General features: G+C 42.0%; 1 protein-coding gene across 2 annotated transcripts in view; it reads left to right on the top strand.

The window, feature by feature from the left end:
- Positions 1-4,122: 4,122 nt before the first annotated feature.
- Positions 4,123-13,786, top strand: part of CCDC169 (coiled-coil domain containing 169) — a 51,319-nt gene continuing 41,655 nt past the window's right edge. Inside the window, exons 1-4 of one of the 2 annotated variants that reach the window (XM_055703123.1) lie at positions 4,123-4,426; positions 10,528-10,610; positions 11,063-11,173; positions 11,266-11,306. In XM_055703123.1, the coding sequence (XP_055559098.1) occupies positions 4,350-4,426; positions 10,528-10,610; positions 11,063-11,173; positions 11,266-11,306 (312 nt within the window). In that variant the 5' untranslated portion in view covers positions 4,123-4,349. The remainder of the gene's footprint in view (positions 4,427-10,527; positions 10,611-11,062; positions 11,174-11,265; positions 11,307-13,786) is intronic. The other variant, XM_055703124.1, reaches the window with a different exon arrangement.

Below are 13,786 nucleotides of genomic sequence, written 5' to 3'. Positions count from 1 at the left end.
GAATTTACCCTGCTTCAGTTGTCACTACTTGGGCCCTGGGCAGCAACTCCACAGGGTTCTCCCCACTTCCTCTACCATATTCAACAGCCTTATCTCAGCTCTCCCTTTTATACACTACACGCTAACCTCTCTAAGCCTCATATCTTAGTAGGTTTTTATTTCCAGCTTGGTTTTGTTTCTCCTTTGAACACTGAACATCTTTTGATGTATGGCAGTCTTAGAAGTGGTCTTACTGAGCTGTTTACTGAGTGAACTGCTACCTGCTTTCCTACTGCATTTCTATTTCCAAAATAATGTGCTCAAAGTCTTTTCTGCTGCAATAGTGGTCTCAAATCTTGTCTTGAGAAGATTACTTTTAATGACCTCTAAGTCATCCTAAGCTAATGCTGTGTCTGTATAAACAACTATTCTTACCTCAAGTCTAAGACCCCTGCATTTGAATGGATTCCTCTAGATTGCAAGGGTGGATTGGTTGGTTAGTTTGTTTAATGCCAGTTTAAAACCATCTTGGGATAGTCTATCTTAATATTTACTGACAAACTAAATCTGTAATCTTTTAAAATGAATTGGTAGAACTACCTTCCACTAAAACATGCTGACTAGCTCACCATAAAACAGTGTAGGTTGGGAGGGACCTCCAGAGGTCCCAAACTACAGAGATCTGTAATCCACCTTCCTTCTCAAAACAGGTCCAGCTGGAGCACAGTACTCTGTGTCAGTTCTGCTCACATTTTGATTATCTCCAAGGATGGAGACTTTACAACCTCTCTGGGCAACCTTTGCCAAGTTTGACTTTGGTAAAGGTAAATATTTCTCCCTTATACTGGGCTTAAAACTTTTATAGGTACTCAGGTGCATTACTGCTTATCCTTCCATAGTGCACACTAGAGAGAAGCCTGTCTTCTCCATGCCCTCCTCTTACGTAGCTGTTGACAACACTAAGATCTCCTTACGCCTTCTCTTCTCCAGGCTGAATATAGGCCAGGTGTGCCAGCCTCTGACCTAAGGGAGCTCTTAGGATTTGTTTGGGGGACCAAAACTAAGTGCTCCAGCATGTGGTCCCACAAGTGCTGAACTGAGCAGAAGAACCATCTCCATCAGCCTCCTGGCTATGTTCTTCTGACGCAGTCCAGGAGGCTGTTGGCCTTGTTTGCTGCAAGGTGTGTTGCCAGCTCGTGGTCAGCTTGTTCACCAGGGACCCCGTGTCTCTTCCTATGAAGCTGCATTCTTGTTAGCATGCCCAGCCTGTACAGATCCATGGGCTTTTCCCATCCCAGACATTGGATTTGTTTTTTATTTAATATCATTAGGTTCCTTTCAGCGACCTGCCTCTTCAGGCTGTACACCCCACTCTGAAAGGCAGCCCTGCCCACCTGCATAGAGGCTGCTCCCCTCAGTTCATCATCATTGGCAAATTTGCTGAAGGTATGCCCAGTCTTCCAGGTTGTTAATAAAGAATCAAGGTATTAGGTCAGGGTTTGATCCCAGAGTAAAGTGGTCATACTGCTGATCACCACACTTTAAACCTGATGGCCCAGCCAATTTTCCAGCAACCTTACTTCCCAGTTACCCAATCTGTAACTCGCCAATTTGGCTATAAGGGTACTATGGAAGGCTATATCAGAGTCCTTGGCAAAGTCAAAATATACATCTACCACTTTTTTCCTTGTCCACACAGCCAGTCATACCCTAGTTACTGGTGCTACAGAAATAACTAGTTCTTTCTAACAATTAAATTAAGTCATAACTGAAATGTTTGTCTTCTGCACCTGGTCTGTCTTAGTCTCTCTTTATTGCCTTCACATAATCTGAAGATATGTATTCAAGTATAAAATTCTGTTTTCAAACCACATAATGTCAAACATTATGACCAGGTTTCCCAACTTATCTTACTGAAAATTTTAGTTTCAAAAATAACATTAAAAGCCTTAAAACAATGAAAGTAGCTTTATAGGTATTCATATCCAATTTTAGCCAATTTATTTGGAATAAAGAAATGCAGGAAAATTCTCATGTGTTGCAAGTGTCATTATGTTACTGCTGTGATTGTTAAAAATATTGACAGTTTGAAGTTTTACCATGCTCACGCAGGACCTCAGTCCACAAGACGCCTTGGCTCTTCTCCCACTCCAGTTCCCAAACCACCTGGTGAAGCACATGGTTATACCTGCTGTCCTGTGCCAACCCAACCTGTATGGTCTGGGCTCATCTTTATGTTCCTGAGAACTTACCTAGTTAGGATAACTTGTAATCTGAGTTGAGGCTAGGACCTGAAAGTATCCTGGAGAGTAGGTCAAAGAAGGGTTTCCTGGGGCAGAGAGAGTACATGGTGGCCAGGATCTAGCCCTGTTACCATGTGCTCTTTGTTCTCAGACTTCTGTGTGATTTCAGGGCTCTTTCTGAGTTCTGAATGTGCCCTCCAGATGAGAACTATTCAGTAGGCTGGTTAAGTTAAATCTTGAAGCAGTTCTTCACAAAAACTTGTAACAAGAAAAATGGTTACTGATTAACACCTTAGCTGTTAAGATTCACTACACTGAGTTACTTATGGATGCTAACCTAGGTCTAAGTCATTACTTAAATTACTGGTTTGGTATGGAATGTGTTTTCAGTCTATATCTTAAAAAGGTAGCATTCAGTAAATTGTGAAGGCAAAATGAGCAGCTAAATTTAAATGTGTTACAGTGCAGCACTCTTCTAAAATTTGTTTCTTGATTAAAGTATTTCGGTCAATTTTTAATTCAATCCACACCTCAAGTGATAATTCAGTGATTAGATGATAGCATCAGTTATAACTCGAGACTGTCAAAAATCACCTCCTGCTCTAATCTGTCAGACAAATGAAATTAAAATGACTTTTTCTTCTTACGACCAAGGTTCTTATGCTCCATCCTACTGTTCTACCCCCAGACACTGGATTAGTGACCCCGCTGTTGCAGTATCAATAAAGTGTTAGACTGGGCCATTCCAGTGTCATGCACTAGCACCTTAGGCCTAAAATTTCACAAGATTTCAGGGGCAACTTTTGGATGGCAATGCTGATTTATGCTATGTTAAAAGTAATGGTAATACATAACCCTTACCCTTGTTTTAAACTTCAGAGCAGTGCCTGTGTTACCCAACAAGCTGTAGGGCTGTTGGCTTTGGCTTGCTACTTATGCAACAGAATTACTTGAACTGAGAAAATACACCCTGTGTTTTTTCATAGTACACCAGTAAAGCTAAATTACAGTCCATCTCTTTCCTGAGAAAGCGAACAGATAGTTCCTCTAACGAGCACTAGGTTGCGTGAAATTGTGAGTTGATCCAAGAGTACACTGGTCGCTGTCAGTCTCACCCTGTCTTTTGCGTCAGCTCTGGGGCTTTTCTGAGTAGCTGGTAAGCCGTTTCAGCTCACTAACCAGCAGAAACTGCAAACATTAAATGCATTCCCTGGTACAAGTTTTCTAGGTTTCCTGAGCTGCACTGGCCTGTTGGAGTTAGATGTCAGAGCTGGCACTGAAGCTGCCGGAGAAGGTGACAGGGAGAGCCTGGCAGAGGTGATGCCACTCTTGCAGCATTGAGCTGAGGTTAATTCAGTCCACCCATAAAGCTTTACCTTGAGGAAGCCATCAGATCTGAAATTCCTTGTTTGAAAAATGCAACATCAAACATTTTTGAGCGTGAATCCAGACCACTAAAATATTAGCCAGTGTATATTGACTAATTGACTTGATCAGCAATGATTAAGGCCGATTATTTTAAGCTTTCTGTCGCAAGTTAGGTTCTTGCAAACTACTTTATGGCCAGCACTGATCACAACTGCCGGGGATGCCAACATGCCGGCTGGGCTCCCTTTGGCCATCGGGCCCTGCCATGCTGTGCCAGCCTTTATGTGTGGGTCAAAGCGCTTATCCTAAAACCGTGCTACTTTACGTCCAAGTGTTCAGAACAATCTGCACATTATTTGTGCATCCCAGGTCCCAAAAAGCTCAGCACGCAAACTGGGCCAAACCTGTATTGTGTTTTTTCCCATTAATTCCTGGCGCGGCCCGAGCCACACGCTGGGGACTTCCCTGACAGAGCGGAGAAGCCGCCTCCCGGCAGCGGCTGCCGGCGGGCTGAGGGGCACCGCCACAGGGAAAGGCGACGCCAGCTGCTGGGCGGCCCCCGCTCCGCTTTCCCCGGGCAGCGGGAGATCCGCGGTGTCTGGGGTTGAGCGCCCCGAGGGGTGACCGGGCCGGGGGCCAGGACCCCCGCTCGCCGCCTCTGGGGCCGCGCCGAGCCGCTCCCTCAGGCCAGCGCCGGCCGTCGCTCCGCGCAACGGCGCCGACGCGGGGAGTGCGCGCTGGGCGGCGGCCGGCGGCGGCATGGGGGATGGCGGCGGCGGGCGAGCGGCAGGCCCCGACCGGCTGGCGCTGGAGCTGGGGCGAGAGAGGCGGAAGAAGTGAGTGCCCGGCGGGGACGGGGCTGAGGCCGAGCTCCGCAGGCGCCAGCTGTCCCGGGGAGCCGCGCCGAAGCCCCGGCCGTCCTGCGGCAAAATGGCGGCTGCTGCCTGGGGCGGGAGCGCCGGCCGATGCGGGGGTGCGGAGCGGCCTGGGAGGCCCTGTGCGCCCGGGGGGGACACGGCTCGGCCCGGCCGGAGCGCAGCCGGGAGCGGTGGGGCAGGGTGTGTCACGGGGCACGGTGGCCAACAGGGACAGCTGGCCAAAGGGCTGGCGCTGGCCCTGGCCCGAGGAGCTTGAAGATGCAGGAGAAATAATTTCAGCCAAAGGTGAGGCTGGTGCGGAAGAGCCGAGGAAGACAAGACTGGGCGTCATGGTTTAACCACAGCAGGCAGCTAAGCACTGCAGAGCCGCGTGGTCACTGCCTTCCCAGTGGGATGGGGGAGAGAGTCGGAAGGGTAACTGAGAAAATACGTGGGTTGAGGCAAAGGCAGTGTAATAAGTAATAAAGGAAAGAAAAAGGAAACAAACACACCCAAGAAAAGTAAGCGATGTGAAAAACTCCAGTTGCTCCCCACCAGCTGGCCAATGGCAATCTTCAAGCAAGGCAGCCCTGGCAAACTGCCCCCCACCCCCCCTCAGGTTTTATTGCTGAGCAAGGCATTAGGTGGTACGCAATACTCTGGTGGTCAGCTGGGGCCAGCTGTCCCGGCTGTGTCACCTTCACAGCTTCTTGTGCACCCCCAGCCCACTCGCTGGTGGGGTGGGGTGAGAAGAAAAGGCCTTGGTGCTGTGTGATCACTGCTCAGCAATAGCCAAAGCATCACTGCGTTATCAGCGCTGTTTCATCACAAATCCAGAACAGCACCATATGAGCTACTGTGAGGGAAATTAACCGCACCCAAGCCAAAACCAGTACACTGGGACTGGAAGCCATGATGGAGTAAAAACATTAGAGGCCTTACGTGGGTGCATGCCTGACTGGGGGAAGAAGAACCTGATGGACAATGAGGTGGTCATAATACACACTTCTTTGCACAACGTTGAATAAATCTGGAAAGCTGGATTTCACCTTTCTCTACTATGAGCAAATATCTCTGAAACCTACAGGGAAGGTATGGCATCTCTCTACTGCAGTTTGCAGAGAAGATGAGGACTGGTTACTGCTCCCTGTTAGTTCCCTTGCTTAAGCAGGAAATGTTTCAGTGCTCTGATGATTGCTGATTCTCCTGCAGTGGTGGGATTCTAGACTTTTTCCTCAGTTTGCTTAGGAAGTTACACATTTTTCCCCTGTGTTAAATAACATGATTGCCTTTTGAATGTTAATAAATTCAAAGTTAGAAAACGTCAGAAGCTCCCATGCTGTCTTAAGTCAGACCCTTAATATTTACATTTCCATACAATTTTCAAACATTTTATTCCATGCTGACTTCTCCCTGGATAATGTTTCATTCAGTGTCTGGGCTGCAGATCTCTTCAAACTAGTCCTGCAATTATGGACTTTATAAAATGTGTATTCATTAATGGAAAGGGCGAAACCAATACTAACAGAGTCAAAATAGGTACACAGCTTCCGTGTTTGAAATGACACAAAAAGGAGCTTAGACATGCTTGCAACATGTAAGCAAATGTCCTTTTACTATGTTTCCTGAATAGTAGTGTGCCAGTGGGATGTGTGTTCTACATATCAACTGCAGAATGGTATTGGCTTTCTTGCACTGCTTGGATATATTTTTTTGTTGTTGTTGTTAATGAAAATCTGATTTCTTTATGTACCTTAAGTTCTTGCTAACATCCCTGAGAATCTTCTGCGAGACTGTGCCCGAAGTCCAGGACACATTGTGAAGTGGTGGCTTATTTGCCAATGAAAGGAATATATATACTTAATAAAAAACTTTATTGTGATGGCATGACAGTAAAAGACTTGTTGCTTCAGGTGGATTCTACAAATGTTTCCCATGTGTATCTTGTGTGTGCAAATAGACAATACTAGTATTGTCGATCTCACAGAGATTGTTTATTCAACCTGACTGTTGATGACCAGGCTTGTTAGACATCTGTATCTAAACCAGTGGCATGTGTAGTCAGTGAATACAGAAGGGCTCTTTGAAGGTGTGATTCATCTGACCTACTTTGGCTGGCTGTTTTAGCATGAGATGACTCACACCCTAGGAGGTGCCTGTTTCTCTCCATTGGGTATAAAGCAAGATGAGGATAACTGGCTTGCAGATAGATGTCTGCATTCTTTCACAGCCATCTCACCCATGCCTCTTTTTACTGGCTTATTTGATTATTGTACCATTTAGGCAGTTTGCTAACAGCCCACCTCCTGCTCTCATTTAACAGTCATGAAGAAGAGATTTTTTACATCAAAGAGTAAATTCAATCATCCATATATGTAAGGGGGTCTGTACCTAAAGTACCTGCTGATTCTCGGTGATTGTGGATGTAGTACTGTGAAATCTTTCAAAGGCTTTAATGAAAGTCAACTTAAATTTGACTCTGAATTACTGTAATCAAGATTCAGTACAGGTTTTGATTGGGAAATGTCATGGCAAATGTTTCTGAGAGAAAGAGAGAAGGCATATAATGCTGCAGTAGACATCTTAATAAAGAGATCTTAAAGCCATATATATATGCATGTCAGCTACTTACTGATGTTGATGGAGTTGTGTGTTAATTCAGCTTGTGAGATTTCAGCTTCTCTGGCTTTGCTTGCCAGGAAGGCTGCAGCATTTTCCCAGCACGCTCCTGACTGCGAGTGTGAGAAGTCTGTAGCTTTCAATACTGTATATGCTCTTCTTTGTGGTGCCATTTGCACTGCGCAGCATTGTTTCTGCTTCATTTATAGGTTCTGAAGGCATCTATATACTTTTGTCTTCCACAGGAATCGGTAAAGATCTGTCATGTTATAGAGCTGATAGCCTAGAACTGATGATTTGCCTTGAGCTTCTCCTGTAATGTTTCACCGGCTTCTCTCTCCACTACAGAAAATGGCTTCAGGCAGCCTTTTGCCTGATACGTGTAGCAGATATCCAGATATGGATAGCAAAATGTGCAAGAAAATGGCTTTCATCCTAGGTGGCTGTCACTTTCAAGTAAAATAACACCTGTACGCTGTCTTAAAGAGAAACTTAGCAATTTTTTTCTTTTATCATTTCAATCACAGCCTTCTTTTCTGCACTGTGCTTTTTCCCCCTTTTCAAGAGAGCTTTCTTGTTATGCTTAGTATGCAAGGATGTAGTTATGCTCCCCTGATGACTTAAATGTGAGCCTCAAGGATTTAAGGGCTTTCTTCTGTGATGACTATAAATTGTCCATTGACATGGGAAAGATTCATAGTGCTTGAATGTGTCTATGTTTAGCACATGTGAGGCTGCAGGAAAGTCACACCACAGTCCCTCTAAGTACAGACTGAGTCTTTGGGCAGGCACAGCTGCATTAAATTCACAGTAAAATATATGGTGTGACCATCACTTCCTGTCACAATTAGAAATAACTCCAGAAATGCAAAATACTCTGTTACATTAAAAAGCTGAAATATTTACCAAGTTGGTCAATGTGATTTATTTCTGCATCCTCTGTTAGGGCAGGGACTGTGATTTACTGCACATACACTGACTAAAATAGAGAGGTTCCACCCTGGCTACTTTCTGGGTGCTATTGGAGAATTAAATGTATAATAATAATTGGATTTTTTTGAAAAAAACCAGTTTCAGTTGCCAAATGAAAATACAGCTTTCTGTCAGTGTAGCAATTACAGTCTGACACCTGACAATTTATCATTTCTGTACACACTTTCATCAGGACAAAATATAATTGGAGTTGTCTGGCAGTTTTGCTAATGGTGCAGAAAGAATAATAAAATCTAATGTACGCAATGTTGTATAGAGTCTTGTAATGGTAACATAAACTAAAAACTGAAAACACTGGATGTAAAGAACTGATTCTTCCTGTATTATCACTCTGCATCCATCTAAGCACCTGGTTGGGATTTCTTTAGAAAGGAAAGCAATTTCATTTTGATAGCTCAGCTTTAGTTACAGCTTTGACTGTGTCTAATTTTCAGTGTTACTTCCTTCCAAAAATCCCATTTTAGCACTCACTGTCGTCATCATTTCGTCTTTTCCAGGCACTGAGAGGTTGATAGAAATCTGATTTACAGAAACTTTATCTATTTGTGTTGGAATGATACCAGCAATGTAGTAAGATTTTGTCTTTCTTCTTCCTAGCCATCTGCATATTTCATTTGGAGTGGAAGCAAACAGGCAGCAGAAATCAAATTTCCTTTGGTATTCCTGCATCTAAGCTTTTTGACCTATATGTTTCAAGTCTAACTTTTGCTGGGGCTTTCACCACAACCATTTTGTCTCCAGCAAGTTACCAATACTTTCATTATTTCTTTGCCTTTGTCCCCCTGTCTCTGATTTAACATTGGCAGAGACAAAAAGAGCAATGGAGCAAGGAGGGAGGGGAAGACCCAGCTCTCCCCTGCCATTCAGACATCTCCTGCTGTTCTCCAGTGTGTTTCTTGCACTGAAATTACTCTTCTTTATATTTCTTTGCTATTTCAGCTCTTCAGCTTTCCTTATTCCAGGCATACCTCTTCTGTTTCTTAAGATGGGTTGGTTTGCTTCTGCAGCTTTCAGTTGAAATCTGATGTTTCACACTATAGAAAAGAAAGTCACCAACTGAATGTGAGCATGAGGAGTGCAACAGGTGGTACCATTTCTTAATCAGCTCTATCATCAGAGCATTGATGTCTCATAGGCCAATTAACTATTTCCTTAAGAGCATTTCTCATTATGAACATGTTCAGAAAGAGAAGATCCGTGTTGACATGGAAGCTCCCCTTTAAAATAATAAAACACACCAAAAAATAGGACAACACTATTTTCTCTCTTGCTTGTTTTAATGAACTCGGGTGAGATTTAAAAGGCATCTATAGTCATGTTGGTATTATAAAGCGTTTTCCAAAGGGCTTTATTTGAAGAGTTTCGGTCTCAGTTCTTTTGAAGTATCTCAGTTTGGGCACTGAAAAATGGAGGCACCCAAGAACCATTGGTTGTTTTTTTTTAAACCTTGACTTTCCAAACAACTTTAAAGGACAAAATCACAAACTGCTTTTGCGTTGTGGTGTGGTGTGTTTTTCTTACAACCTACACTGGTGTGGGCTGACTTCTTGAGAACTCATAGGCAGGAGAATTTATCCATAGACATCTCCAAAAAGAACCAGGCTGTTGGCATAAATATGGCCGATAATTTAGTTAGCAGTAATTTTCTTTTGCTGTGATTGAGATGGTTATGATTCATTGTAGCACACTGAAGTAACATCTTAAAGGATGAGAGTCATTCAGCATGTTGTCTGTTACATGCAGGTGGGTTGTACTCTCACCAAAGTCCTCTGCTAGTTTCTGCTGCTGGTCATACCTTCCAAGGCAGAAAGAGCTCAGTTTCCATAGTACTTGCCAGCTGTCTGGCTGCCCCATCAGAAGTAATCAATTGCCAGAAATATATTTTCCCACAAGGTTAAGATACTGAAAGACATGATGGCTTTAGCTCCTGGTTTTGGGTTTTTTTTGTGTTAAATTCAATGTAATCACTGGCTTTATTTTCTGGTAGTCATAATACATGGTATGCTTTGATTGTTTTTGTTATGGGTACAATTTAGAAAATGACAATCATTGACTAGTGAGTCAAAATGAAGAATTAATTAGAATTTCAAACAGCACATCTCTCAGGCATATTCCCATTTCAAAAAACATATTCCTTGGGCATCTTCTTTAAATGAAAAATTAAGGCCAGGGTCTTTTCTACATTTGTTTAATTCTGATGGTCTGCTAGACATTTTTTAATTTAAGAAATACTGGTCTTGTTTTTTATGGAAGTAATTTTATTAATGACATAGAAATGCTTCCATTGTTTTTAAGGCACTGTAGTATCTGTAGAGAAAAATACATTAAAAAAGCATGGGCAAGATGATGTAATTGCATAGGAATGACTAATAGATGCTTCAGCTGAAAATATATTTGCTTTATTCTTTGTAATTTTAATAATAAGATTAATGCAATAGTGAATTTATAGACTTCTCTAAATACCACAGGGAAATCCTTGAAATCTCAATATTTGAACTAGGAAACACTGTAAGAGAGCTGGAAAAAAGACTTTGCTGTGTTGAAGATGAAGGTAAGTGAATTACAACAGTCTTGCTAATTGATTAGGAAACACAAAAATATTAATTATTTTGTGAAGGCCCTACAGAGATACATATTTTTATTTAGAAATACAAGTTTTCCCTTTTCAGACATGGCTATTAGAGGTGTGATGTTGCAAATGTGAACTTAAGGAATGCTACATGCTGCCATGTTTGCTTTCTTCATTAATTATTAATGAAACTATGAATAACATGAATTCATAGAGTTGGTTAATATTCTGGCCACAGTAAGCCCTGTGAAAAAATCCCTTGATTTATATTTTCGAGCTCTTTTGTATGCAAAGATCCTCATTATGAGGATTACTAATTTGAGACTTTCTCAGTCTCCAGAAAAAAAGTGGGAACAGTTTGAAAAAATGCTAAGTTTTACTTTAAACAGCATGAAATAATGTGGAAGATAGAATAATCCTGTATTTGTTTTAAGGTAATGAATGGAAAACCAGATACGAGACACAAGTAGAATTGAACAAACAGCTAGAAAGGCAAATAAATATTCTTCAGGACAAGATGGAGCTTATTCGTGGAAATCCAGCAGGTAGAAACGCGTATTCATAACTGGCTTTTGATATAATTAGTGATTATATGTTGAAATTATATCAATGGATCAAATTTTCTGCTTACTTGTAGATAAACTGTCCATTGTTCGCACCTTTGATCAAATGCCTGTGGTGAGTACTATGACATTTAGTTGCTTAGCAATAAATAACACTGTAATTGAAGAACTTGTATAATCTTTTGTTTTCTCATGATAAAAAAATACCAGCAGCCTTGGTCTAGAAACCACAACAATCAGTCCTGCTTCCTTTTTTATTGTTTCAGATAATGCAGTTACTTATAAATTTATAGAGTAAAATCATTATTTAGGAGGTACGTAAGACCTGAATGTTGGGGAGAACCAAGCAGTGAAAATTTTAACGGAGTGAAGGTTGTGTGATTGAATCTGCAGTAAGGCATATGAGAAGGAGTAGCTGGGCTAGTTCTGTGAATAAATGAAAAATCTTAAACCTTGATCACAAAATCATGGACTCACTTAGTGTTTGACCACTGTCACAGTAAAAAAAAAGTGCTTTCTTGCGTTCAGATGGAATTCCATGTGTTTCTATTTGTGCCCATTGCCCCTTGTCCTGTCACTGGGCACTACCGAGAAGAGGCTGGCTCCCTCTTCTTCATTCACTCCTATCATGTATTTATACACATTGCTGGGGTCCTTCTCTTCTCCAGGCTGAACAGTCCCAGCTTTCTCAGCCTCTTTTCATCTGTCAGATGCTCCAGTCCCTTAATCAATCTTCATAGCCCTGTGCTGGACTTGGTTCAGGAAGTCCATATCTTTCTTATACTGGTGAGTCCAAAACTGGACCCAGCACTTCAGATATGTCTCACCAGTGCTAAGGAAAAGGGACATATTACTTCCCTCAACCTGCTGGCCACATTCTTCCTAATGGGGAGTCCAGGGGGCCATTGGCTGCCTTTGCAGCAAGAGTGCATAGCTGGCTTGTGGTCATCTTGTCGCGCACCAGGACCCCAAGGTCATTTGCTGCCAAGCTGCTTCCCAGCCAGTGGGCCCCAGCATATGCTGGTGCCTGGGGTTATTTCTTCTGCATTTCCCCTTGGTGAACTGAATTTCATACGATTCCTCTCTGCCTACTTCTGCAGCCTGTTGAGGCCCCTCAGAATGGCAGCACAGTGCTCTGGTGTATCAGTCACTACTCCCAGTTTTGTATCAGCTGTGGTAACATAGGTGAATAGTTGCAGTAACGTTTTGCATAATAGAGTTACAGGAATTCCTCATTGTACAGTGAATCTTTGCAACACTGAAGGAAGTATCTGTTTTCATTTTGAAAATGTTATTCCTTAATACATTCGTATTTCATGACCTGCATTTCAACAAAGCATAAAACATTTTTCTGCGATTTTGAGGAGAAAATGGCAAGATAAAACCAGCAAATATTTTGGCCGTCTACTCTTCTAAAGTTGTAAATAAAGTGAAAACAATTTTATATTCAGTACTGATTTTTTCTTAAGTCTGTTGTCTGCTGGAATTTTTTGCACCTTGCGTCTTACTCACTCTGTAAATAGGGAAGGTAGATAAAGATGTGATAATGCCTTGTCACATAAGTAGGAATAATGGACATTATAAGGCAGGCCTGTGATGATTTTTATTCCAGTTGCTTATGCTTACAGAAATGTTTCCATCTGACTTTTTTGTGCTTCAGATTCTGAAGATTAATGGGAGTTTACTGAGCCTGGAAGAAGCTTCATGGCCTATTAGTAGGAATGATTATCTGTTGTAAGCAGGGTGTGAATAACTGCTCTTTCTGATCTGATACATGGCTTTCAGGTAGTAAACATTCTTGCCAGTTTTAGTACTGTCCTAAAGACTATGGTCTGTCCAGAGGGGAGAAAAAAAAGTCCTTAGGGATTTAGTGAAATATTTCATTTTCCTTGTTTTGATTTTCAGGAGTTGGAAAGAGGGGAAGAAAATAGATATCTTTTATGTTGGTTTTTTTTTCACTGAAGATATCGGAAAAGTCAGTGTATATTTACAGATACTCTTGGAGAATGCAGAGCTGCTCCAGTTTTATTTAAATTTTTAGGAGATAAAACACTACGAAAAAAAAATAAATACACAGATTATTTTGTGCTGTTTAAGCATATAGGTTTATCCAAATCCTTTTTATGTTTTGGAGAGTTGCTCGAGGGAGTAGGTGGGAATATTTAGCTTCTCCACAGATGAGAATAAAGAGCAGATGTGGTGAGTGGGTGTAGAAAAACAAAGAGCTTTGCAGCCAGTCATCAATCCACATTTGCTCAAAGTAAAAATGCTGAGAGTGGGTATATATAAAATTGTGTGTGTGTGTATGTTAATCAAAAGCACGCTATGATATTCAGCTTTCAGCTTGCAGTTGGGTATGAATAGGAATATATATTTCTTATGCATATTGCACAGGAAAAAATTATTCACTGAAAGGGTTGTCAAGCATTGGAACAGGCTGCCCAGGAAAGTGGCTGAGTCCCCATCCTTGGAGGTATTTAAAAGACCTATAGATGTGGCACTTAGGGCTGTGGTTTAATGGTGGACTGACTTGGCAGTGCTGGGTTAATGGTAAGGTCTTTTCTGACCTAAATAATTCTATGGTTGTATGAAGCT

This window comes from Falco cherrug, chromosome 2 (genome assembly GCF_023634085.1).
Source record: "Falco cherrug isolate bFalChe1 chromosome 2, bFalChe1.pri, whole genome shotgun sequence".
Lineage (NCBI taxonomy): Eukaryota > Metazoa > Chordata > Aves > Falconiformes > Falconidae > Falco > Falco cherrug.
The sequence above is the reverse complement of the archived record's forward strand: the minus strand, read 5'-3'. Positions and strand labels throughout refer to the sequence as shown.